This window comes from Pipistrellus kuhlii, unplaced genomic scaffold (genome assembly GCF_014108245.1).
Source record: "Pipistrellus kuhlii isolate mPipKuh1 unplaced genomic scaffold, mPipKuh1.p scaffold_m20_p_6, whole genome shotgun sequence".
In the NCBI taxonomy this organism is placed as follows: domain Eukaryota; kingdom Metazoa; phylum Chordata; class Mammalia; order Chiroptera; family Vespertilionidae; genus Pipistrellus; species Pipistrellus kuhlii.
This window is the reverse complement of record NW_023425562.1, coordinates 55,229,360-55,255,905: the sequence shown is the minus strand read 5'-3', so window position 1 is coordinate 55,255,905 and position 26,546 is coordinate 55,229,360. Positions and strand designations below refer to the sequence as shown.

General features: G+C 46.5%; 1 protein-coding gene across 4 annotated transcripts; it reads left to right on the top strand.

Annotated features, from left to right (window-relative positions):
• The first annotated feature begins 807 nt into the window (after positions 1 to 807).
• CUNH20orf96 (chromosome unknown C20orf96 homolog) lies at positions 808 to 26,423 on the top strand. Of its 4 annotated transcripts, none has more exons than XM_045574543.1 (12): positions 816 to 1,368; positions 2,339 to 2,700; positions 2,942 to 2,975; positions 4,385 to 4,496; positions 16,250 to 16,353; positions 21,165 to 21,323; positions 23,181 to 23,280; positions 24,165 to 24,322; positions 24,402 to 24,503; positions 24,643 to 24,729; positions 25,426 to 25,544; positions 26,144 to 26,423. In XM_045574543.1, the coding sequence occupies exons 2-12, from the start codon at positions 2,669 to 2,671 to the stop codon at positions 26,202 to 26,204; spliced, it is 1,068 nt and encodes a 355-aa protein (XP_045430499.1). In that variant the 5' UTR covers positions 816 to 1,368; positions 2,339 to 2,668; the 3' UTR covers positions 26,205 to 26,423. The 4 variants fall into 4 exon arrangements, with proteins under 4 accessions (XP_045430502.1, XP_045430501.1, XP_045430499.1 ...); XM_045574544.1 differs by having other exon boundaries at positions 816 to 1,378; XM_045574545.1 differs by lacking the exon at positions 25,426 to 25,544 and having other exon boundaries at positions 809 to 1,368.
• The last annotated feature ends 123 nt before the right edge of the window (positions 26,424 to 26,546 follow it).

The following is a 26,546-nucleotide window of genomic DNA, read 5'->3' as shown; positions in this document are numbered from 1 at the left end:
CCTGTCCAGTTTGGCTCAGTTGATAGAGCATCAGCTCATGGACCAAAGACTGAAGGGTCTTGGGTTCAATCCCTGTTAAGGGTAATATACCTGGATTACGAGCTCTATCCGTGGCCCTGGTCAGGGTGCTGGGAGGCACCAAGTTAATATGTTTTTCTCGCATGTATGTTTCTCTCTCTGTCTTTCCCCCTGCTTTCCACTGTCCCTAAAAATCAATAGAAAAATATCCTTAGGTGAAAATTAATGAATAAACAAACAAGGAAGACACGCAACCTTGGCTTATTGGGACGATGTTCTAACCAACTGAGCTACCTGGCCAGGGTGGGAATGCATTTTTAAATTTATGCTATATAGCCCTAACTCAGTGGTTGGCAAACTGTGCCTCTCGAGCCACATGTGGCTCTTTGGCCCCTTGAGTGTGGCTCTTCCACAAAATACAACGTGTGGGTGCACATGTACAGTGTGATTGAAACTTTGTGGCCCATGCGCAGAAGTCGGTTTCTCAAATTTCTCAAAAGAAATTTCAATCGTTGTACTGTTGATATTTGGCTCTGTTGACTAATGAGTTTGCCGACCGTTGCCCTAACTGGTTTGGCTTTGTGGGTAGTGAACTGAAGGGTCCCAGGTTCAATTCAGCTCAAGGGCACATGCCTGGGTTGTGGGCTCGATCCCCAGGGGGGGCGTGCAGGAGGCAGCTGATGGATAATTCTCTCTTATTATTGATGTTTATATCTCTCCTTCTTCCTTCCTCTCTGAAACCAATAAACATATATTTAAAAAAAAAGTTTATGCTATATATAGCAAATCTGGAGTGTGGAGAGAGAATTGGAGTGGGGCAAGAGTGGGAGCTGATACTGTAGTCCAGGCCTGAGAGGAAGCAGGGTATGTGTGTGGGTGACGGTAGTAAGTGGCCTGATTCCAGAAATACTTTAAAGGTATTGCTGACAGATTTGGATGTGGGATGAAAGATGAGTCAAGGATGACTGCAGGAAGAGCTGTCATTTTGAGTTGGGTGAAAATGTTTCTGGGGAAAGAATGCATGCTAGTTGCCTAATGCTGTCCAAATGGAGACATTGAGTAGACAATTGGCTGTATGTGACAGGAATTCAGGGAAGAGGCTGACGATGTGAGGCTGGGAAGCATCTGGGTAATTATGGGATCTGAAGTCATAAGACTGGAAGGGAGCACATGGGGTGAAAGCAGCTATTACTGGGGCAATCCAGTAATAAAGGGAGAAGAGGAGGGGCCAGCAAAAGAGAAGAAAAGGAGGTAGGAAGGAACTCCTGAGAGTGGTTTCCTGGATGCCACGTTTAGAAAGCATGTCAAGGAAGGAGTGACCCATTGTGCCAAATGCTGCACGTAGGCCAGGTAAGACGAGGTAAGATGAGGTTTAGCAAAGTGGAGGTCACTAGTCGTGTTGATTGACAAGGGGAGTTTCCGGGGAGAGTGGGACAGTGAAAGCCTGGCTGAAGAGGCAGAGAGGAATGGTAAACAGAGTAGGCACATCTCTGTAGGAGTTTTGCTGTGAAGTGATGCAGAAATGGAAGGGGAGCTGGATGGAAGTGACCACTTAAGTTTTTGTTTTTGTTTTTTAATATATTTTATTGATTTTTTACAGAGAGGAAGGGAGAGAGATAGAGAGCTAGAAATGTCGAAGAGAGAGAAACATCGACCAGCTGCCTCTTGCACACCCCCCACTGCCCTTGACCGGAATCGAACCTGGGACCCCTCAGTCCGCAGACCGACGCTCCACTGCTGAGCCAAACCGGTTTCGGCAAGTTTTTTTTTTTTTTTTTTTTTAAATATATTTTTATTGATTACAGAGAGGAAGGGAGAGGGAGAGGTAGAAACATCAATGATGTAAGAGTATCGTTGATCGGCTGCCTCCTCCATGTCCCACCCTGAGGACTGAGCCTGAAACCGGGGCATATGTCCTGACTGGGAATTGAACCATGACCTCTTGCCATAGGGTGACGCTCAACCATTGGGCCGTGCTGTCTGGGCATGCTCACTTTTTTTTTTTTTTTTTAATAGAAGAAATTAAAATATGTTGGTATGGAAAAGAGTGATGGGAGAAAACGGGGTGAACTGCTGGGGAAATACCTTAGAGAAAGTAAGAGAGACTAGGATTCAGTGCATAATTGTAGGAATTGGTCTCAGTGGGCAATTTATACAGAGTCACAGGAGAGATGTAAGTGGGTGAGTCAAGAAGGTGAAGTGAACTTTTGAGTTTACTGATCCCAAGATTTTCTTAATGAAATAGGAAGCAAATTCAAGAGTAAGGATTTGTTCCTTTTTTCCTTCCTTCCTTCCTTTCCCTTAAAAAAAAAATAATAAGGATGAAGAAGGAAGCAATGGAGGTTTGATGAGAGTGAAAATATGACATCATCCTTTAGGCTGAGGGATATTTGAAACCAAGGTGAAAAGAACGTGTGGAGAGCTTCGTTTTGCCCTGCAAGGTTCGTCCCTCTAGGCACGCCGTAGTCTGCGTGTCCGTTCCCTTGGAGACGCGGGCCCAGGGGACGCGTCTGGTCTCCCAGGGACGTTGGAGCGGCCTGAGTTCCCGCGCCATCCCCGCTGAGGCTGGGAAGTTGGAGAAGGCGAATCAACAGGCATCCCAAGAGATCGGTGCCCCACGGACTCCCCGAGTCTCCTTCCATCTTCCCCAATGCCGCGTGTAGGTGGAAGGAGGAACGCGAGGTGGGGAAGGGCGCACGCCTTTGCCCCCCGCCCGCGCTGGGGGGCTCTCCGCGGTCTCACGGCCCCCCCCTCCGCCCCCTTTCCTCGCCCACATCTCCCCGGCGCCCCCTCCCCCTCCCCCGGCGCCCTCTGGGTTCTGGTTTTGGATTCACGCCTGTTTCCTGCTTGCTGCTTGCATCCCATGGGTTGGAATGATGGAAGGTCTTTCCCGCCTAACTGTTTTCTGACCTACCTACCCTAGGCGTCGCTCTCCACCCCCCAAGGTCCAGGCTCTGGTGAGTAGGAGTTGGGTGGGGGTAGGGGTGGGGTTGGGGGAGGGAAGGGGTGGGGGTAGGGTAGGAGAGGAAGGGGAGAGGTTCGCTGATCCTGAGCCTGCAGCCCTCCTGCTCTCCATTCCGCTGAAGCGACAGCCTTGGGTGGCAGGGGCCTGAGCTCTGGATTCCAGGCCCTGCTGTGGGGCCGCGGCATGCCTCTGGGCCTCAGTTTTCTTACCACCTTTATCAGGATGGAAGGGTGTGGGTATGTGATGTCTCTCTCTCTCTCTCTCTCTCTCTCTCTCTCTCTCTCTCTCTCTCTCTCTCTCTCTCTCTCTCTCTCTCTCTCTCTCTCTCTCTCTCTCTCTCTCTCTCTCTCTCTCTCTCTCTCTCTCTCTCTCTCTCTCTCTCTCTCTCCTGTGATTCTATGGTATGCCGGTTCCCTTTGGGTCTTTTTCGTGCCTTCTGTTCCTCACAGTTCTTAGCACCTCACAGCCTGGATGTGCTTAGTAAGTTCAGGCTGGCTGATGATAGAGTGATGGCTGACGCTTATGGAGCACTTACCACCTGCTCTACACACCTCTTTCAGAATTCTCACACCCACCTAGGGAGGTAGGTTTATCATTAGATCCAGGCCACAGATGAGAAACTGAGGCTGAGAGAGGTAAAGTCACTTGCTCAAGGTCACGGACATTGATAAGGGGGGAAACTGGAATTATTATTATTATTTTTAAAAATTTTACTTATTTTTTACAGAGCGGAAGGGAGAGGGATAGAGAGTTAGAAACATCGATGAGAGAGACACCGATTTAGCTGCCTCCTGCACACCTACTGTGGATGTGCCCGCAACCAAGGTACATGCCCTTGACCGGAATTGAACCTGGGACCTTTCAGTCTGCAGGCCGTAGCTCTATCCACTGAGCCAAACCTGTTAGGGCTATTTTTTTGGGGGGAGAGGGGTTTGACACTTTTTTCCAGTTAGATAACTTGTCTGACTGTTGAAATCAGCTAGACTCATTCCTGCAAAAGTCTCCCTTAAATTTTGTTTTGGGAACAAACACATAAGCACACACACACAGAGACAAATTGACCTCCGCCACCCACTAAAAGCACATCAAGATGTTCTGACCAGAATCCTCTTTCGTTGGAAATTTTAAAAAAGATATATATTTTTATTGATTTCGGAGAGGAAGGGAGAGGGAGAGAGAGAGAAACATCATTGATGAGAGAGAATTACTGATCAGTGGCCTTCTGCATGCCACCTACTGGGGATCGAGCCCACAACCGCAGGCATGTGCCCTTGACCAGAATCGAACCTGTTACTCTTATGTCTGCAGACCATCTCTCTATCCACTGAGCCAAACCGGTTAGGGCTGAAGCTGGAATTTGAACCCATAAGGCTGTGTGACTGATTCTGTTTTGTCTGGTAGGATTATGCTACATGGCAGCTGTCCAAACAAAAAATCAAGCCATTCGTTCCGCTTCCGGTCACACACAAAAGTGGCCATAAGAAAAGCAAAATGAAGATTATCGACCAGCCAGGTGAGCAGAGGCACTCTGGGCTGGAATGGGAGTTGGGGATCGGATAGAGTGAATGCCCTCGGCCCTTGGTGACTCCATTTATTTTAGGGGAGGCTCACTGTTTGACACAGAAGCTTATATCTAATATATGTCAAAGGACATGTGTGCATCTGGGCAGGAGGAGGTAGTCTTTTCTACATGATTATTATTATTTTTTAAAAAAATATATTTTATTGATTTTTTACAGAGAGGAAGGGAGAGGGATAGAGAGCTAGAAACATCCATGAGAGAGAAACATCAACCAGCTGCATCCTGCACACCCCCACCGGGGATGTGCCCACAACCAATGTACATGCCCTTGACCGGAATTGAACCTGGGACCTTTCAGTCCGCAGGCAGACGCTCTATCCACTGAGCCAAACTGGTTTCGGCTCTACATGATTATTTAGGGGCCTAGATTCCTTTAGCCTTTGTGGCTATAACATTTTGTAAGGCCTTAAAGTTCTCTGCTGGATACTTCTGCATCCAGCTGACAGAGCAGGAACAGAGAGAAAACAAGAATATGGATGATTTTGTGGGCATTTTATTTTCCAGGGCCCAGACTTGAAGTGATACAATATCACTTCCAATCAGAAGCCATAACTCAGTCATCTGACCACTCCTAACTACAAGGGAAGATGAGAGATGTAGCCCAGCTGTCTGTCCAAGAGGAAAAGAAAATAGGGTTTGGTGAATTCAGGGTCATCTCTGCTACATCACTGTCATGCCTTCCAGCGGAGTTCTGAGGCCTGGGCCAGGCAGACATGGCTTCAGATCTTGACTCTGCCTTTTACTCTCTGGGGAAAATCATTTATTCCTCCATGCTGACCTGATAGGATTGTTGTGAGAATTAAATGAGATGATCTCTTTAAAGCATTGTTGCTCAACTTTTTGGTCCCAGGTTCAATTTGCCAAACTCAACACTCCTTTTTAAAAAATATATCTTATTGATTTTTTACAGAGAGGAAGAGAGAGGGATAGAGAGTTAGAAACATCCATGAGAGAGAATCATCGATCAGCTGCCCTTGCACACCCCCTACTGGGGATGTGCCCACAACCAAGGTATATGCCCTTGACCAGAATCGAACCCGGGACTTTTCAGTCCGCAGGCCGACTATCTACTGAGCCAAACCAGTTCCGGCTCAATACTCCTTTTAATAACAAATATTTTGTGATATTCCTTTAGTCTCTTGAAATAAATTTCATAGATAATATAACCTACCTACATATATAACAAAGAAATAATATAATACCCTAACTATAAATAAAAAGTAAAAGTTTTTTTTTTATAGTTTAATAATGTATTTCAATATGTAAATGCTCAGCTTGGACTCCACTAGAAGATATGATGAGGTCATCAGAGCTTACTTACAGAGGTACAGCAAGCATGTCAAACTCAAAGGCTAACACGAACCAAATAAACAAGGTTTAAGTTTATGTGGGCCACAAAAAAACACAAACTTCAATTTTCATAGTAACGTAGGATTATTTCAATAGGAACATGCTGAATACAAAGGGCTGAAATAAATGAGTAATCGTTAACATGAAATAATAGAACATTTTAATAAAAATATTTTTTTCTTGAACATTAACTTACCAGACACTGAATAATTGCACAAATTAATAAGCGTAATGCAAATAAACCTATTCTTCATGTTCCTTGAAAGAGAAATATTTCCTGTTGTGCACACCAAGTAAGTTAGTCCAAGACTAATGATGTGGCAATCGGCTGCTAAAATATTCGCTGCTAGTATTAGTGGAGAGAAATGGTGCACCTGCGTGTAAGGCACATAAGAGAAATGAGTGCGACATGATTATAGTAATTAGTCATCAGCGAACGTTGTAGTTCATTATTACTAATTATGTATAACTGGATATTGTAAAAGTTAAGTTATGAAATTTTTATTAAAACGTTCTTACATACCATTATGTTGGCTGGGCTGCAAAAATACTTGTGGGCCGCATGCAGCCCGTGGGCTGCGCGTTTGACATGCTTGATATAGAGAATCCTGGTGAATGTAACAGTTGCAAAGGAAGGCAGACTGACAGGTGGTAAGATATTGGGACTCTAATACCAGGGGGATTTTTCATTGCTGCCATGATTTACAAAGTGGTACCTTCCTTTTGATAAATTCCAAACAAAATAAAGCATGATCTTTCTTTTGATTGTAGCTGCTTTCGTGGAAAATTCCACATTATAGTAAACCTCTGCAAAATATTCTCTCTCTCTCTCTCTCTCTTTCTCTCCCTCTCTTTCTTTCTCTTTCTCTCTCTCTCTCTCTCTCTCTCTCTCTCTCTCTCTCTCTCTCTCTCTCTCTCTCTGCCAATCCTCGCCCCAGGATATTTTCTATTGATTTTTAGAGAGAGTGGAAGGGAGGAGGAGAGACAGAGAAACATTGATGTAAAAGAGACACATTGATTGGTTGCCTCTGGCTTGTGCCCATTTGGGGATGGGGATCGAGCCTGCAACTGAGGTGCATGCTCTTGACTGGAATTGAACCTGGGACCCTTCAGCCTGCAGGCCACTACTTTATCCAGTGACAAACCGGCCTGGGTGCAAAATATTCTTTGTGTTTATATGTGACCCACAGTCCGGTTCGGGGATCAAACCATTCTAAATAGCGTTTTCACCTACATCAGTATCTGTTAGGATTTTGGAAGGTCGGGTAGACATAGGAGAATTCTGTGTTCCGTGGGGCTGTCCTGTTTGGGGGATGTCTAGTATCCCTTGCTCCCACCCACAGGTGCCAGTTGGGTCCCCCAATATTTGTGAAAACTCTGCCAAGGTACCTAAAAAAAGGTACCCTTTTGAGAATCATTGATGTAAAGTGATGATCTTAAGGCCTGGTGGTGGTAACAGAATTTTTGTCTAGAGCCCTAGACTCTATTCAGACAGCATCTTTATTTTATTTTTATTGATTTATTTTAAAAAATATATTTTATTGATATTTTACAGAGAGGAAGGGAGAGAGATAGAGAGCCAGAGACATCGATGAGAGAGAAACACCGACCAGCTGCCTCCTGCACACTCCCTACCGGGGATGTGCCCGCAACCAACGTATAATACATGCCCCTGACTGGAATCGAACCTGGGACCCTTCAGTCCACAGACCGACGCTCTACCACTGAGCCAAACCGGTTTCAGCTGTTTTATTTTTATTTAAAATATATATTTTTATTGATTTCAGAGAGGAAGAGAGAAGGAAAGAGAGAGAGGAACATCAATGATGAGAGGGAATCACTGATTGGCTGCCATCTGCATGCCCCTACTGGGGGTGGAGCCCGAATCCCAGGCATGTGCCCTTGGCTGGAGTCGAGCCTGGGACCATGCAGTCTATAGGCTGACGCTCTATCCACTGAGCCAAACCTGCTAGGGCTCAGACAGCATCTTTAATGAAACTCTTGCCCAATTCCTTTACTGAGAAGCCAGTGAAGTATATAACAGACACAACCACAAAAAGAACAAGAGCAATGAACATATGTCAAGCACTTACTACCTGTCAGATACTGTTCGCAGCACTTTACAACTATCACTTCAGTTAATCTCCCAGACAGCCCTGTGAGGAGGGTGCTGCTGTCATCATCTCTTACCGATGAGGCACAGACAGGTGTAACTCCAAGGCCACTCAGGCGGGGCATAGCCAGGCCCAGCTGGGGCATTTGACAGTTTGGCTTTAAGACCCACAGTCTTTTCCCCCATTTGATGTTTAGGGAGAGTGGAAGGGAGAGAGAAAGACAGAGAAAAACATCGATGTGAGAGAGACACATTGATTGGTTGCCTCCTGCATGTGCCCTGACCAGGGCTTGGGCTGGGGAGGAGCCTGCAACCGAGGTATGGGTCCTTGACCGGAATCGAACCTGGGATCTTTCGGTCTGTAATCCAATGCTCTATCCATTGAGCCAAACCGGCCAGGGCAGGACCCACAGTCTTAGCCATACATATTTAGCTGGAGAGAGTGTGGGCACTGGAGATATCCTGGTGAAGGATACAGATTGGGTTTCTAGTCACTAAGAGCTCATGGTTCCAACCTCAAACATGTAACTACACAACCGTTTATACTTAGAAGAAGATGATCATCTCGTTCACTCCTTACAATGACGGGAGATGATGTTATCACCATTTTACAGATGAGGAAACTTAAGCTTAGGATGGTAACATGTTCTGTGCAAAGTCGTGTCCTGACGACAGTTTTGTATATTCAAGAGAAATCAATCATTTCTACCAAGGTGGAATAGCCCTGTTTCTTTCTATTCCTCCCTTGCACAACTAAAACTTGTTGGATATAACACACAAACAGAAAGACTCTGAAAACTGCAAAGAAGACGGTGGACTGTTAGTGAGGTGAGTGGACACAATCATCTGGAATGACGATGAATACGGGGAAACCAAATTTAAAACAGTACATTTACAATCGCTCTAGAGAAAATGATTGGCCCGGCTGGCTCAGTGGTTGAATGTTAACCTGTGAGCCAGGAGGTCACATTTCGATTTCCCATCAGGCCTTATGCCAGGGGTGGTGAGCTCAATTCCCAGTGTGAGGCATGCAGCAGGCAGCTGATCAATGATCCTTTCTCATCATTGTTGTCTCTATCTCTCCCTCTCTGAAATCAATTAAAAAAAAAAAGGAAAAAAAGGAAATGATATGTAGGTATAAAGTTAACAAACATATATAGGATTTGTATGTTGAAAATTATATATAATGCTGGTGAACGAAATCAAACAACTAAGTGAATAGAGAGTCATACCATGTTCATGGATTGGAAGACTCAACATAGCAAAGATGTCAAATTTCCCCAAATTGATGTATATGTTTAATACAGTTCTTATAAAAATTCCAGCAATGTTTTATAGACAAAGACAGGTTTATTTTAAAATTTATATAGGAAAGCAAGGCCCTAGAGTAGATAAGACAATTTTGAAAATTGGAAGAATTTGGAATTCTTAGATATAATTTTTATATCTCTTTATATCTTTTGCCCATTTTCTAACTGAATTGTTTTTCTGTTGAATATTAAGAATTCTTAATACTCTTAATATGTTTAATACAGTATATGTTTAATATAGTATATGTATATGTTTAATACAGTTCCTATAAAAATTTCAGCAATGTTTTATAGACAAAGACAGGTTTATTTTAAAATTTATATAGGAAAGAAACAGAACAGAAATATATATATATATTACAAAATTATGGAAATGCAGAACAGAATAGTGATTGCTAGTAGTTAGGGACAGATGGGAAGAGGATGGTAAGGCGAGGGGAGTAGGCGTGGCTGTAAAAAGGTAGCATGAGTGATCCTGTGGTTAGGGAACTATTCTTTTTAAAAATATATATATTTTATTGATTTTTTACAGAGAGGAAGAAAGAGGGATAGAGAGTTAGAAACATATTAATTCTTAAGATATAAAAATTGAAAATTGGAAGAAAATGGGAAGAATCAGTTTACATGATTTTAAGGCCAACTATAATATATAGCTATAATAATAAAGACAGCATATTATTGGCAGAGAGACACACAGGTCAGTGGAACAGAATAGAGAAACCGGAAATATAGGCACACAAACATGCCCAGCTGATTTTTTTGTTTTGTTAATCCTCACTAGAGGTTATTTTTTCCATTGATTTTTGGAATGGAAGGGAGGGAGCAAGTGGAAGGGAGAGAGAGAGAGAGAGAGAGAGAGAGAGAGAGAGAGAGAGAGAGAGAGAGAGAGACATTGATGTGAGAGACACATCAATTGTTGCTTCCCACATGAGCCCTGTCCAGGATCAGGGATTGAACCTGCAAGGTCTGCCCTTGACCAGGAACCCTAGACCTTTCAGTGCATGGGCTGACACTCCAACCATTGAGCCACATTGGCCAGGACCCTACAGATTTTTTACAAAGGTGCAAAAGCAATTCAGTGGAGGAAAGAAAACCTTTTCCACGAATGGTGCTGGAGCAATTGGACATCCGTAGACAAAAAAAAAAAGGAACCTCAATTTAAGTCTCACAACTTACATAAAAATTAACTTGAAATGTGAATGTAAAATAAAAAAAAAATTAAATGTAAAAGTGTAAAGCTTTTATTTTTTTATTTTTATTTATTTTTAAAATATATTTTATTGATTTTACACAGAGAGGAATTGAGAGGGACAAAGAGTTAGAAACGTCGATGAGAGAGAAACATCGACCAGCTGCCTCTTGCACACCCCCCACTGGGAATGTGCCCGCAACCAAGGTACATGCCCCTGACCGGAATCGAACCCGGGACCTTTCAGTCCGTAGGCCGATGCTCTATCCACTGAGCCAAACCGGTCCTGGCAAGTGTAAAGCTTTTAGAAAAAAAATCATAGTTAGAAAAATCTTTGAGCCCTAACTGGTTTGGTTCAGTGGATAGAGTGTAGGCCTGCGGCTCAAGGGTCCCAGGTCAAGGGCGTGTACCTTGGTTGCGGGCACATCCCCAGGTAGGGGGTGGTGCAGTAAGTAGGTGATCGATGTTTCTCTCTCATCGATGTTTCTAACTATCCTTCTCCCTTCCTCTCTATGAAAAATCAATAAAATATATTTTAAAAAAAGAAAGAAAAAAAAGTCTTTGAGCCAAGTGAAGAGTTCCTAAACTTTGCACAGACAGCTTGATCTATAAAAGAAAAATGAAATAATTGATAAATTCGGCTTCATAAAAACCATATCCTTTCATTCTGTGAGAGATTTTGTTAAGAGGATGAAAAGACAAGCTTTAGACTTGGAGAAAATATTTGCAAACCACATATCTGACAAAGGACTGCTATGTAGACAATACCAAGAATTCTTAATATTCAACAGAAAAACAATTCAGTTAGAAAATGGGCAAAAGATATAAAGAGACATTTTACTTCACAGGATATACAGACGATAAAACACACGAAAGGATGCTCAATATTATCCATTAGGAATATGCAAATTAAACTACAAAGGAATGTCACTGCATACCTATCAGAATGGCTGATGTGAAAAATGGTGATAGCACTACATGCTGGCAAAGGGGAGAAACTATATTATGCATTCATTGCTAGTGGGACGGTAAAATGGTGCAGCCATTCTGGAAAAGAATATAGCGGTTTCTAATGAAACTAAACATGTAATTCCCATAATCAGCAATTGCACTCTTGCACATTTATTCCAGAAAAATGAAAACTCATGGGGCATGAATGTTTCATAGCAGCCTTATTTGTAATACTTCCAAACTAGAAACAACCTGGATATCCTTCAGTGGGTGCATGGTTGATCGATGGTCCATCCATGCCAGAGAATTCCAGTCAGCAATAAGAAGGAAATAACTCTTGATACCTTCAATGATTTGACTGAATCTCCAGAGAATTTTGCTGAGAAGAAAAAAAAAAAAAAAAAAGCTAATCATACCATATGATTCCATTTATATGACGTTCTGGAATGACAAAATTATGGAAATGCAGAACAGAATAGTGATTGCTAGCAGTTAGGGACAGATGGGAAGAGGATGGTAAGGCGAGGGGAGTAGGCGAGGCTGTAAAAAGGTAGCATGAGTGATCCTGTGGTTAGGGAACTATTCTTTTTAAAAAAATGTATATTTTATTGATTTTTTACAGAGAGGAAAGGAGAGGGATAGAGAGTTAGAAACATCGATGAGAGAGAATCATCGTTCAGCACACCCCACCCTAGGGATGTGCCGGCAACCAAGGTACATGCCCTTGACTGGAATTGAACCTGAGACCTTTCAGTCCGCAGGCCGACGCTCTGTCCACTGAGCCAAACCGGTTTTGGCTTTTTACCTTGCCTTTTTTTTTTTTTTTTTTTTTTTTTTTTTAAAGGCCCCGCACTGAGGATTGAGTCCACAACCTGGACATGTGCCCTGACTGGGAATAGAACTGTGACCTCTTGGTTCATAGGTGGGCACTCAACCACTGTGCCATGCTGGCTGGGCTGTCCTGCCCCCCCCCCCTTTTTTTTCTTTAAATCTTGCCCTTCTTAATGTTAATATCTTGGTTGTGATATAGTTCTTAGTTTTGCAAGATGCTACCATCGTGAGAAACCGAGTTAAGGGTACATAGGATTTCTCTGTATTCTTAAAACTGCAGGTAACCTGAAGTTATCTCAAACTAAAAAGTTTAATGAAGCTCTAGCTGGTTATGCTCAGTGGATAGAGCGTCAGATTGCAAAGCAAGGAGTCCCAGGTTCCATTCCGGTCAAGGGCACATACCTCTGTTGCAGGCTCCTCCCCTGCCTGCGTCCTGGTCGGGTGTGTGCAGGAAGCAACCAATCAATGTGTTTCTCTCACTTCGATATTTCTCTGTCTTTTCCTCTCTTCCACTCTCTCTAAAGATCAATGAAAAAAAAATCCTTGGGTGAGGATTAAAAAAAAAAGTTTAATTAAAAAGAAAAAATAAATCAGGGCTGCTACCATTAATGAAAAGAAATACCCATTATTAAAGCTACAGATCTTTCTAAGTACTTAAGTTCAATTTACAAATCTCATTATTTTTATAAATACTTATAAGAGGGATTTTAGAACTTGGTTAATTAAATTCCCCTTTGTCCTCTAAGCCCCATTAAAAAATTTTAGTATATTTATTTTCATTTCTAAATAGTTCACTTATCTGATTAACAAAAACCATTGGGTATTTAAACAATTTTTTACGTCTAATAAATAAACTGCTAAATATGGATAATCTTAGGTTTTTCTTTTTTTTTAAAATATATTTTATTGATTTTTTACAGAGAGGAAGGGAGGGAGATAGAGAGCTAGAAACGTCGATGAGAGAGAAATATCGACCAGCTGCCTCTTACACACCCCCTACCTGGGATGTGCCCGCAACCAAGGTACATGCCCTTGACCGGAATCGAACCCGGGACCTTTCAGTCCGCAGACCGACCCTCTATCCACTGAGCCAAACAGGTTTCGGCTAATCTTAGGTTTTTTATACGTACATACACATACATGTATTTTTACTGATTTCAGAGAGGAAAGGAGAGATAGATAGAAACATCAATGATGAGCCGAAGCCGGTTTGGCTCAGTGGTAGAGCGTCGGTCTACGGACTGAAAGGTCCCAGGTTCGATTCCGGTCAAGGGCATGTACATTGGTTGCGGGCACAACCCTGGTAGGGGGTGTGCAAGAGGCAGCTGGTCGATGTTTCTCTCTCATCGATGTTTCTAGCTCTCTATCTCTCTTCCTTCCTCTCTGTAAAAAAATCAATAAAATATATTAAAAAAAGAAGAAAAAAAAAAGAAACATCAATGATGAGAGAGAATCACTGATTGGCTGCCTCCTGCATGTCCCCTACTGGGAGGGTAGGAGGGGTAATTGAGTCCGCAACTCAGACATGTGCCCTTGGTCGGAATCGAACCTGGGACCCTTTAGTTCGCAGGCTGACACTATCCACTGAGCCACACAGCTAGGGCACCATCATTGATGTTTCTATCTCTCTCTTCCTCTCCTTTCCTCTCTGATATCAATAAAAATCTATTTAAAGCAAAACAAAACAATAATTACTACTAATAAAGTAGAAAAATCAATGACAAGCCGCTGCTATGGTGAGTGGCAGCTGCCTGGCTGGGTATTATCCTGACAAGCAACTACAAGTGCCAGAGTGTTTAGCAAGGTAGACTCTGTCACAACACAGGCACGCACGTGGCCATTTCCATGATGGGTAAGAATAAGGGACACAACACAATATGGTCTCCAATGGAAAGAGCCTAATTATTATTTTTTAAATATATATTTGTATTTATTTTTACTTTATTTTTATTCAGAGAGGAAGGGAGAGGGAGAGAGAGATGGAAACATCAATGGGGAGAGAGAGTCATGATCCGCTGCCCCTTGCACACTACACACTGGGGATCGAGCCCGTAACCCGGCCATGTGCCCTGACCGGGAATCGAACTGTGACCTCCTGGTTCATCGGTTGATGCCCAACCACTGAGCCATGCTGACTGGGCGAGCCTAATTGTTTTTTAACCCCATATTTATTTACCTATGTTATATTTACTATGTCAATGCATACCAAAAAGTTTATAGGAAAATGCAAAAAAAGAAAAAAAGAAAAAGAAAAAAAGAGGCCCCTAAAATCTGGAGGGGTTTGACACTGAGTCAGAGGCCAAGGTGACCCCTGTCCTACCGGACCTGTACGGGAACTGCTGCAGAGATGGGAGCTGCCACCCACCAGTGCCTGCCCTCACGTGCGCAGCCCATTCTGGCTATAGACTGCCTGTGATTAGAAGGATCTTTATTTTATTGAGACCAAATTATTATTCCCTGTAATTATGACCGTTGGTTCATGATTTGCCTTAAGATTAGATACATATGTCTGCTGAGCGACTACCAGGCAGGGGCCACATACAGCGTGGAGATGCTGGGCCAAAGGATGCTTCACGCCCCGGGCGGAATGGTCTGGATGGCGTGAGGTTTCATCACGCTTCTCAGAATAGTGAGCACTTTAAAACTTAGGAGTTGTTTATTTCTGGAATTTGCCATTATATATTTTTGGACCCTTGTTGACTGTGAGCAACTGAAACTACAGAAAGTTAAACCGTGGACAGTGGGGGTGGATACTGTACCGATAATTCTTAACGTTCACACAAAGTTATTTTAACTTACTTCGGTACTTAGTCTGAAGCTCTCCCAGGGCTGAAAGAAGGAATATCTGTGTGAAGGGAGCCGTGCTGCACGGAGGCAGGGGCTGTGGCGGGGCTGCATCCCGGTGGCTCGTCTCCTGCCCTGCATGCAGGACGTGTGGAGAGGACGCGGCGGCTCTGAGGCCGTGCCCTCCACAGGTCTTATTTTGATCAGAATTGTTTTCCTATATTCCTTTTCTGCAGGACCACACAGCTTATAGGTCTTTCAGAGACAGCCAGTTGGAGTTTTGTGTAGCTTCTGTGCTGATGGCGTGGTCCTGATTCCGGTTCTCAGGTCATTATAATAATAGCAGTGACAGCCGAAACCGGTTTGGCTCAATGGATGGAGCGTCAGCCTGGAGACTGAAGGGTCCCGGGTTCGATTCTGGTCAAGGGCATGTATCTTGGTTGTGGCACATCCTCAGTATGGTGTGTGCAAGAGGCAGCTGATTCTCTCTCATCGATGTTTCTAATTCTCTATCTATAAAAAATCAATAAAAATTAAAATAAATAAATAAATAAATAAATAAATAGCAGTGACAGCTAATAATGTGTATTCAGTTCTCCGTGCATGTTAGGTACTATTCCAAAACACTTTAACACGCTGTAACTTATTTAATTCCCATGACAGCCCTATCAGGCAGGCGTGATGATGATTTCTGTTCCACAGATGGGGCCACTGAGGGACAGAGAGATCGCGATTCATGCCCAAGGTCACACAGCTGATAGGAGGCAGAGCCTGGATTCGAACCCAGGCTGTCTGGCTCATTAGTTCTTGCTCTTGGCCCTTACCCTGTTTGAGCTTGCCACTGGCCAGGTTGGTGGGAGAGATTGAGGGCACGTGGCTGTTTCCTGTTCCTCTCTCCCCGCTCTGTTCGTACCACAGTCACTGGGCATGTGGAAGTTCCCTTGGCTTCTCCAGCCCTTATATCAAGGCCCAGAGTGGGACTTGGGAGCTTACTGAGGGATAGGAGTTTCATCCTTTGTCTCACACTCACACATTATGAAGTTGTCAGTGGCTAGGGCTGGGGCTTGAACCATCTTCCATGGACGGTGCATTCCTTGGGACCTGACCCAGGCCTGCTTCTACCCCCTAACTCTCTCTGCCCTTTACCATGCCCTAGTGTATCCCAAGTCTACCACATCGGTGAGATGCCACTCGAAGAATCCACAAGAGCCGTGCAAAGCGAAGTTGGACTCTGGGAAGAGCAAGTTCCGGCTAATGAGGGTATTTGGAGAATACTCCCCAGGTGCTGGGCCCAGGGCTGGGGCTTGGGGACCGCGGTAGCAAACACCCACCGAGCATTGTGGGAACCAATCAGGATCCCTTTCCATTCAGTGTGTTAGGGATGCAGTCTGTGGCTTAACCATCAAAAAATTCCCATAAATTCCTTTCATGGAGCACACTGCATTTTGAAACAAGGCTTAGAAGCTTGCTTTTAATTTTTCTACATCAGCTGACACAGTTTTGGATAATGAATTTTCTCATCACCCATTGTTTTATGTGGTTTGGGACAATGTGTCAAAGTATTTGAAATGAATAAAAGAAAGAGGGGGCTTTCATGTTTATAGCAAGAAGTAAAATATCGCCGAAACCAGTTTGGCTCAGTGGATAGAGCGTCGGTCTGCCGACTGGAGGCAGGGAGGGGATGGTTCCGGGTTCGATTCCGGTCAAGGGCATGTACATTGGTTGAGGGCACATCCCCAGTGGGGGGTGTGCAGGAGGCAGCTGATTGATATTTCTCTCTCATCGATGTTTCTAACTCTATCCTTCTCCCTTCCTCTCTGTGAAAAATCAATAAAAAATATTTTTTAAAAAAGAAGTAAATTACTAAGTACTGTAAGTACTATCAAATACTATAGAAGAATTCTTAACTTCTCCAGGAAAGTGTTTAATAGCTCAATGAGCAATGACTGCTATATAAAGAAATAGGGGGATATGTATTTGCTTTGAAACCTTTTTACCCCTTTGACCTTCAATTCTGCAAAAATGATTTAGAGGCCACCCAGCATTCTTAAAGGAGGAACTCATATTTCCGATGTTATTTTTATCCTGACTTTAGAAGGGTTCATGTATTTTTGTTTGATAAAAATGATGAACTTGGGCAATTTGGCTCTAAAACCTGTGCTACCAATTTCTGATAAAGTCTCATTCATTTGTTTACTTAGTCAACAAATATTTATGGAACACCTAGTGCCAAGCCCTGTTATAAGTGTGGTGATTCACTAGTGGTGTGGCCTCTGACATTAGGTAGGTCACATTCTACTGGGGGAGACAGACAATAAGACAAATATGGAATACTAGAGGCCCAGGCTCGAAATTCATGCATGGGTAGAGTCCCTAGTGCTGCCAGGTGCCTTTCTTCCTTACTCACCGCCCTCTGGTGGTCAGCGCACATCTTAGTGAGTGATCAAACTCCCAGTTGGTCAAACTCCCAAGGGGACACTTTGCATATTATGCTTTTATATATATAGATGTGTGGTGATGCTAACTGCTATGAAGAGGCATAAAGATAATGTTTGGGGACACAGAGGAGGGAGTGACTGTGACTGTTTCAGATGGGGTGGTCAGGGAAGGCTGCTAAGGTGGTAATATCTGAGGGAAGAAGGTTCCGGGTAGAGGAACCTCAGTGCAGGGGCCCTGAGGTTGGTGTGAGGTCAGTGTGGCTGGAGCAGTTGATGCCCTTGGCCTGAATCGAACGTGCAACCCTTCTGTCTGTGGCCAAAGCTCTAACCACTGAACCAAGCTGGCTAGGGTGATAAATGAATGTTAAAAACCCAGAGAACAGGCCCTCATCAGTGTATTCAACTCATACCTCTGGAGATCTTGGTAATGTCCCATGTGCTGACTGTGACATTTTATTTTATAAACACATTTTTTATTGATTTCAGAGAGGATGGGAGAGGGAGATAGAAACATCCACGATGAGATAGAATCATTGACCGGCTGCCTCCTGCACGCCCTACACCGGGGATTGAGCCCTCAACCCCGGAATGTGCCCTTGACTGGAATTGAACCTGGGACCCTTCAGACTGCAGGCTGATGCTCTATCCACTGAGCCACACAGCTGGGGCTGGCTGTGACATTTTAGTGGGGGACACAGAAACTAGGTAATAAGAAAAATATCAGTTACGTTGATTGTTGATAAGCTCTAGGGGGAAAATACATTGGAAAAGGGGAGACATAATTATAAGCTATAATTAATACCATAATTACAGATTGGATAAGGCTCAGGAAGGAAGCAAAGAAGGGTCTCTATTCTAGATCTGGTGGTCAGAGAAAAATCCATTTCCAGGGCATAGGTCTATGGTGTATCTAAACCACTGGGAGTCCTAGCCGGTTTGGTTCAGCGGGCAGAGCGTTGGCCTGAGTGGGGCGTGTTAAAAGTAAGACTCCTGGTGCCAACCCCAGTGATGCTGGCTTAGTGGACCTGAGACTCGGAGACTGGCATTTTTCACAAGATGCTCTGGTCCCTGTGGGCCATATTTGGATATTTTGGTGTGGAGATGTGGAGGCAGGATAGTGGCGTGGGCCCTGGCTGGTGTTCTCAATGGTTAGAGCATTGGTGCATGGGTTTGATTCCCGGTTAAAGGCACATAGTGAGGTTGCAGGATCATCGCTGGCCCTGGTTGTGGCATGTGCGGGAGGCTACCAATCGATGTGTCTCTCTCATCAATGTTGCTCTCTCTTTCTCCCTCTTTGACTCTCCATCCCTTCCTTCCATTCTCTAAAAATCAGTGGAAGAACTATTCTTCTGAGGAGTAAGAACAACAACAAAAAGATTGTGGAGTGGTTAGGAGCCCAACTTCAAGGATATGTGTGACCTTGGATAACTTACTGAACCTCTCTGACTCTCGGTTTCTGCTTCTATAAAGTGGAACTAATAATAGTGCCAAGTGAGATAGTTTTTATAATGTGCTTAATACAGTTTTGGCACATAATAAATACATAGCTTTGCCCTATTATTCTAAAAAAAATACATTTTATTGATTTTTTTTACAGAGAGGAAGGGAGAAGGAGTGGGATAGAGAGTTAGAAACATCGATGAGAGAAACATTGATCAGTTGCTTTCTGCACACTCCCTTCTGGGGATGTGCCCCCAACCAAGGTACATGCCCTTGATTGGAATCGAACCTGGGATCCTTCAGTCTGCAGGCCAACGCTCTATTCATTGAGCAAACCAGTTAGGGCTGCCCTATTATTCTTATTATTATCTGAGTAATATGAAAGCTGAGGACTAGTAATGAATGGGGGTTCTAGCAAAGGACAGAGAAATAAGGAAAAAGAGAAGGAACGAAGAAGAGGGCACAGAGGAATGGCAGAGCGGAGGGTTAGAGCTGGCGAGAATAGCATCAGCTCCTGTTCATTGAGAGCACGCTGAGTATGTGAGACTTGCCACTAAGTGGCTTGATTGTGAACATGATCTCACCGATTTTTTTACAGCAGCTCTCTGAGAGGGCAGTGGTTATCTATGTTTGAAATCGATGTGAGCTCTGGGAGTCTAATTTGCCTGGTTTCCCCTTAGGTGGTAAGTGCCAGAGCTGGGATTTTTGTTGTTGTTAATCCTCACTGGAGGATATTTTCCATTGATTTTTAGAGAGAGTGGAAGGGAGAGGGAGAGAGAAAGAGAGCGAGAGTGAGAGTGAGAGCGAGAGAGCGAGTGAGCGACAGGGAGGGGGAGAGAGAGAGAGAGAGAGAGAGAGAGAGAGAGAGAGAGAGAGAGAGAGAGAAACATTGATGTGAGAGTCACATTGCTTGGTTGCCTCCTGCAGGACCTCTTATTGGGGGGCCTGGAATATAATGTGCAACCCAGGTATGTGCCCTTGGCCGGGAATCGAATCCAAGACCCTTCGGTGTGTGGGCTGTTACACTCTAACCACTGAGAACACTGGCTAGTGCCACACCTGGGATTTGAAGCAAGGTATGTTTTGGCCTAACATCCACGTGTTAATCACTTTGAGGTTCAGCCACGCCTTGCAGCTTTAAGCCCATGCAGTTCCTTTCTTAGTGTAGTGGAAAGACAGGCACAGTCAGAAGTCTGCCTTTCCGGTTCCTCTGACCCCACTCCCTGGCTGTGTGACTTTGGGCAAGTCACCTAACCTGTCTGAGCTTACACCTACCAATGAAATAGTTAGTAAGCATAGGGCTGTTAGAGGATGACCTGATACCATGTACCATGTACCAAATGAGGCACAATGTGAAACCCATAGGAGGTCCTCAACAATCGTTATTGCTGCTGCTGTTGTGATTATTGTACTTGCTGAGGGTGACTTAAGCCCTTCTACCCTCATTGTTTCCCCAGGGGCTTTGTATGAAATGAGAGATTACTCGCTTCAGCTGCCTGATGAAAAATGTTAGCAATCATCATCCACTCTGCCTCCCCGCTTCTCCAGACATGGTCCATTACCTCTGCCACCTTTACCTGCCTGGGCATTTTCTGTTTTTATAATAATTATTATTATTTCTTTAAATTGATTTTTTACAGAGAGTAAGGGAGAGAGATAGAGAGCTAGAAACGTCAATGAGAGAGAAACATCGACCAGCTGCCTCTTGCACACCCCCTACTGGGGATGTGCCCGCAACCAAGGTACATGCCCTTGACCGGAATCGAACCCGGGACCTTTCAGTCCGCAGACTGACGCTCTACCACTGAGCCAAACCGGTTTCGGCTGTTTTTATAATTATTATTACTACCATACTTCATTAATTTTAGGAAGCTACTGATGATAAACCGCACCTTTATTTTACTTATTCACTAATAAAATATTTGTCAATTAGATTGAGACAGGCATCAACTGTAAGATGCGTTCTCAGTTCAGAGAAGTAAAATTATGGGGAAATGGCTATTTCAGAATGGAAGAAATAGTTGGCTGTTCTGTGACCCGCTGACAATGGGGAACCGCCTCCCCGCATGGGTCGCATTTACCAGTCGAGGCCACTAGGGGGCAAGCGTGGGACCAGAGGGAAGTGGTCCCTAGGCTCAGGGATGCGCAGGCCGCCCCGCCCAACGCAGCACCACCTCCTCCGTCCGCCCACAGACGTTGATCAGGAGCCGACGAACCTCACTCCAGGAGCTTTACAATCAGGAGAACTTCCTCACCAAGCTCAATCAAGAACTGATCAATATCATCAAGGACATGGAAGACAGCTCAGCCCTGAAAACACGCGGGATGCTGCAGCAGCAGGACATCTTTGGGGTGAGGCTCCACCTTGGCCCTGCAGCCCCGCCTCTGTCTTCCCCGCCCTTCTGAGCGCTTTGGCGCCCTCTCCTGGTCCCCTGGCCGGTTGCACAGCTGCTGCTTCCATCTGGAAGACACATCTCTTAGACACACGGCCCCACCTACCAGGGCTTTGGAATCAGGCCTGGATGGGGGCTCATCCTAACGTCAGTACTAATTAGCTGAGAGACTTTGAGTTAACCTCTGAGAGGTGTAAAATAGGGCTCAACAGCACCCATTCCCAGGAGTGGTTGAGGTGTACTTGGTACACACACAGCAGATGTGCAGGAGAAAGTAGCTGCTGCCATCACCAGCAGCAAATACTTACACAGTGCAATACCAAGAGCTTTGTACATTCTCAAGTAGACTTACAACAACCCTGTGAGCTGGGTATTTATTATTATCCTTATTTTACATATGAAGATATAGAAGCATAGGCGAGGTGACTTGGTCAAGGTCAGTTTAAGGTCACCCAGCTAGCAGGATCTATGTTCCTTCCACCAGCTGTGATTACGCTCTCATCCAGTGGGGGTATTCCGCCCAAGGAACTTAGTAGAATGTTCTCCATTTCTAAAGTCATCGTCCCTCTCCTATGTCATGGATTAATGAATACATTTTTTTTACATTAATTTTACATTAATACATTTCCCTGAGTACTTGGGAAACAGTGATCAGTGGACCCTCTTGTCCATCTCAAGCTCTCATTCTAGTGGGGTCCCAGGCAGTTGGAAAGCCATTTGTGTGTACTGATGGGGATGAATGGCTCAGAGCTTAGTGGATCTCTCTAACCCAGACCGGGAGCTTCGGGAGGGCTTTCTGGAGGAAGTGGTGCTTGGGTTGAAACATGCAGACATAGGCATTAACTGGTAGAGAGCAGAAAAGTGTCCCAGGCAGAGGAAATGGGTATAAAAGGCCTGGGGTGAGAAGGAGCCACATGTTGCTTAGTGTGGCTAGACAGTGTTACGCCCAGACTTCGTGATCCCCAAGGACCACCAGGGAGCCGAGTCCGATGCAATAAACAAAAGAGCCTTTTCCATGCTAGCATGGGCTCTGTCCCACTCATGCCGGCAGCGTGGTGGAAGAGAGAGCGAATTTCGCCCAGTCCAGGGGTTTTACTCCGGTCGGTGGTGATGTCACTGCCTCGGCTAACCCTGATTGGTTGGGTGAGGGCTGGGGTCCAGCCACAGAATGGGGGATAACGCCGCCCTGCCCCACAGTGGAGTCAGGAGCCCATCCTCCCCCCGCCCTGCCCTCTCAACAGTAAGATGTGAGGAAGGGATCAGGGGAGAGGAGGTTTGGCCCAGGCCGGGGGGAGGAGGGCTTTGCCAGACAAGGAAAGGGGGGTGGGCCTTATTTACAGGGCTGAGGGGAGCCATTGGACAGTTCTTACAGGAGAGGGAAAAAGGCCACTGTTTTTTAAAGAAAGATTATTCTGACTGCTGTGTGGAGCATTACTCAAAGGAGAGGACCAGTCGGGGGTAGCTCTTGTCATATTTCAGACAGCTGTTGGAGAAAACTTAAGATAGTGGCAGCAGGGATGGAGAGAAGGGTGTGGCTGTGAGCGCTGTTTGGGGTATAAAAGCCATACCACTTGGCGACATTTTGAGTGAGAGAGGGGAGGAGAGGCTGATGCCGGGGTTTGGGCCGTGTGCCTGGTGTGTGGTAGGGCCATTGGCTGATTGGGTGGTAGGAAAGGGGAATGTCAGGAAGGGTAGGGTAGTAGGTGGAAAGGTTCCTGGGCCTGGGAGTGGGACTGGGTTTGAGGACTCCTCTGATTCCCTGAGAGACCATGCTCTTGGGGCTGGGGGAGGCGAGCTGACCCCACCACTCCCACAGATCATCATCAACAGCTTGGGGTGCTCAAACAAGAAGAAGCTGAAGCAGATGACATGTGAGCTGCAGGAGTGGAAGGAGAGGGAGGAATCCAAGATGAGCTGTAAGAATCCACTCCTTGATCCTCCCCTGGGCCTCTGGGGAGGTCAGCTGCAGGGCACTGCCCCTGTGCCTGCTGTGCTGGAACCAGCAGGCCCATCACCTCCCTTCTTAGGCAGATGGGATTGTTAACACCCAGAGCTAATAGCTTGCTTATGGAGCCTTTAGCACTTCCAGGTCTTCATTTCTATGAGCGAACTCTCAGTCATTACAGCTATCTGAGAGGGAGGGAATATTCTCCCATTTCACAGATGAGGAAACGGAGGCTAAGAGAATTGAAGGAGCCTGCCGAAGGCTATACAGCTAGGAACCAGCATCCCATCCAGGCCTGCCTCTGTTTCCTGCCCAGTTCTCTGTGGGAGCTGGGGCCTGGGCCGGGTCCCAGGTCTCCCGGTCTCTCTCGTGCTGGGCCTGTGGCTTCATTCCCCTGAGCAGACTAGCAGCCTTCAGGGCGGAGGGACGGTGTGGGGCGTCAGAAAGCATCAGATAGTGGGGATCCCTTCCCAGGAGGACAGCAGGATAGACTTTGTGGCTGTGTCTTGGGAGCCAGTGTTGCCCCCTCTCCCTGGGCTGGAACTGCAGAGTGAGTACGAGGGGACGGAAGTCCATGGAGGGAGGTCTTGGTGAGGGTCACAGAGCAAGTTGCTGATAGAGCTGGGACTAGTCTCGGGATCCTGCACCAGTTTAGTTTCTCTTTCCCACTCTGTGTTGCTTCTTCAGTGGGTGAGAGAGTCTCTGGGGCCTTAGCTTGTCACCACCTCCCAGCCTTGTGTGAGCTCGCTTCAGCCCAGAACCCACTCCATCGGCCAAGGAGAGCTCTGCCTCCTGGGATCCTGGGAGGGGTCCTTGAGGGAGGATCCTGCCTCCTGTTCCCCCTGACTTCTCCAGACCTGAAGCAGCAGGTGGAGCAGCTGAATGACAAGCTCAAGAAGACCCAGGAGGAAGTGAACTTCCTGAGCACTTACATGGACCACGAGTATCCCGTCAAGGTGGTCCAGATCGCCAACCTCCTGCACCAGCTGGAGCAGGTGAAGGACAACCAGCAGGTATGTGAGCCCTGGCTTTGCCCTGATAGGACCCGGGGTAGGCAGGGCCCGGGGCCAACCTGCTCCTGCTGCCCCCCAGGATGAGCTGGATGACTTCAATAAGATAGGCAAGGTGGTCCTGGAGTCTTTGTCTGATCAGATCCAGATGAAGAAACAAAAGCTCGTGCGCTCTCTGGTGGCGGTGAGTAGCCAGCTCCGGCCTCCAGCCCTGCTTGCTTTCCCGTCCTCTGCCTCCGGGCCCCCTGCGCCCCTTCCAGCCTCTCCCGCGCACTGCTGCCCGGGAAGGGGCACATGGGGGCCAGACTCTCCTTCGTTCACAGAAAATGCAGCGTCCCAGGCAGGCGTTTCTTCTGCACAGGACCCAGGAGAACCAGAACATGGCGAAGTACGCGGACAAGTACAGAGAAGTGAGTGGGCCGGCAGGATGGGCCCCTGCAGGAGCAGAGGGGCGGGCAGACCCAGCACCTGTGGGAGACACGCTGGTCCTGACCTGGGCCTGGACTCGGAGCTGTTCCACCTCGTGCTCTGGAGGCGTGGACCCGGGTTGGCCTTTCTCCTTGCCAGTGCCATTGCTGTCCCTTGTTACTCCTCTGAGAGGGGATTTGTGGGGGCCTAGGCCTCGCCTCAGAAACCAGCATCCCTGGGCACCACCCTGGGCAACATCACCAAGCACGGCCTACTCCACCACATTTTACTGTCACCAGCCACCCCGTCTTCACCCCTAAATTTTTACCATTGAGCACCTCTCCTTACCAGTGTGAATGAACGTCACCATCACCTCCTTTGTGATAATGTTCATTACCTCCATCAGTCACCTCACCGTCTCCGTCAGCCCTCACTGACCCTCATTACTGAGCACAGCCTCTGCTCTGCAGCCTGTGTCCGTTCTTCATGGTGCCCTCACCTTTCTCAGACCATCAGACATGACCACTGCTCTGTGAGCCAGCCCTGCCCGCTGGAGAAGCCCCTCTCCGGAGGCCCCAAGTCCCTGGGACCCAGCCCAGGCCACTTCCCTGAATGTCTTTGCTCCTCAGCCATGTTGCTCTTTCCTTCCTCTGGTTGGGGTCGTATGGACTCTGAGCTTCCCCTGCTGTCCCTCTCAGTTTATCAGCCAGTTTGAGGAGAAAATTCCCAAACTGAGGGCCGAGGTGGAACAGCTCCGAGCCCGTGCCCGGGAACCCCGCGAGGTGGCGTTTGCAGACGTTCTGCTGCGGAGGCCCAGGTATGTGACCGCGCTGCAGCTTCTCAGGCTAGATGGGAGCCCCTGCCTCTTGCTCCCGTGTGGAAGGGACAACGCCTGTCACTCAGGAGCGTTTATTGAGTGCCAGCCTGATCTCACTTGTTCCTGCCCGTGACTGAGGTCGGGATTATTACCCTCCTCTGATCGGGGAAACTGAGGCCCACCTGGTGTCTGTCACATAGCGAGTGCTCGTTACGTAGGTGCCAACAGGAGGAACGGGGCTCTGAGAGGGCAAGCAGGAGGCTCAAGGTGACACAGCCAGGTTTCCAGAGGAGTCATTCCACTTCAAAGAGCGCTCGCCCTGAGGGGCCCCAGCACCTCAGAGCTGAGTTCCTGCTCCCTCTTGACCTTAGACCTCTGAGGGGAGCATCAGTCCGGTCAGACCCATTCCTTTTTCATTCTGGAGTGTTTGTGTGTGTGCATTCTTACGCGGTTGGCTGTGAGGTTTCAGATGGGGCTCCCCAGATAAGTACCGGTGTTCTCAAGAGCAGGGCTCCCCTGCGGGCATGCTTCCCCACCCTACAACCCTGGCGCCCCTGCCTCCGTGGCCTCTCACACCTCTCGTTGCTCTTCCTTACCAGGTGCACCCCAGACATGGATGTCACCCTCAGCATCCCTGTGGAAGAGCTGCTGCCCTTCTAGATGGAGGGCCATGGCCACCTGCCCTCCCTGCTCCCTTCCCCGGAGCCTGAGTCTCCTTCCAAGACCATATTCCCATGGGTGCCCTCCTCATCTGCCTCTCCTTTCCTCCCTCTGGCCTTTGGGTTTGGGGCTGCCACTTGAGCCAAGTGGGAATTTCCAGTCAAGCCCGCCCTTTTCTTCCACCAATAAAGCCGGATCTGCATTTGCTCTTTGCCAGTGCCTGGGGATGGACTTTGCCTTGAGGGCAGATGTGCTGGCTGCATCTGGGGCTCAAAACTTCTCAAGAAATGCCAGACTGACCCCCAGTCTGAATCTCCACGGCTCTGAGGCTCCAGGCTGCCC

Coding starts and splice junctions, on each gene's coding strand:
- CUNH20orf96 (XM_045574543.1), top strand. CDS start 2,669: ATGCCGCGTGTAGGTGGAAGGAGGAACGCGAG. Junction 16,354..21,164: donor GCAAGTTCCGGCTAATGAGG/GTATTTGGAGAA, acceptor GTCCGCCCACAG/ACGTTGATCAGGAGCCGACG. Junction 21,324..23,180: donor AGCAGCAGGACATCTTTGGG/GTGAGGCTCCAC, acceptor CCACTCCCACAG/ATCATCATCAACAGCTTGGG.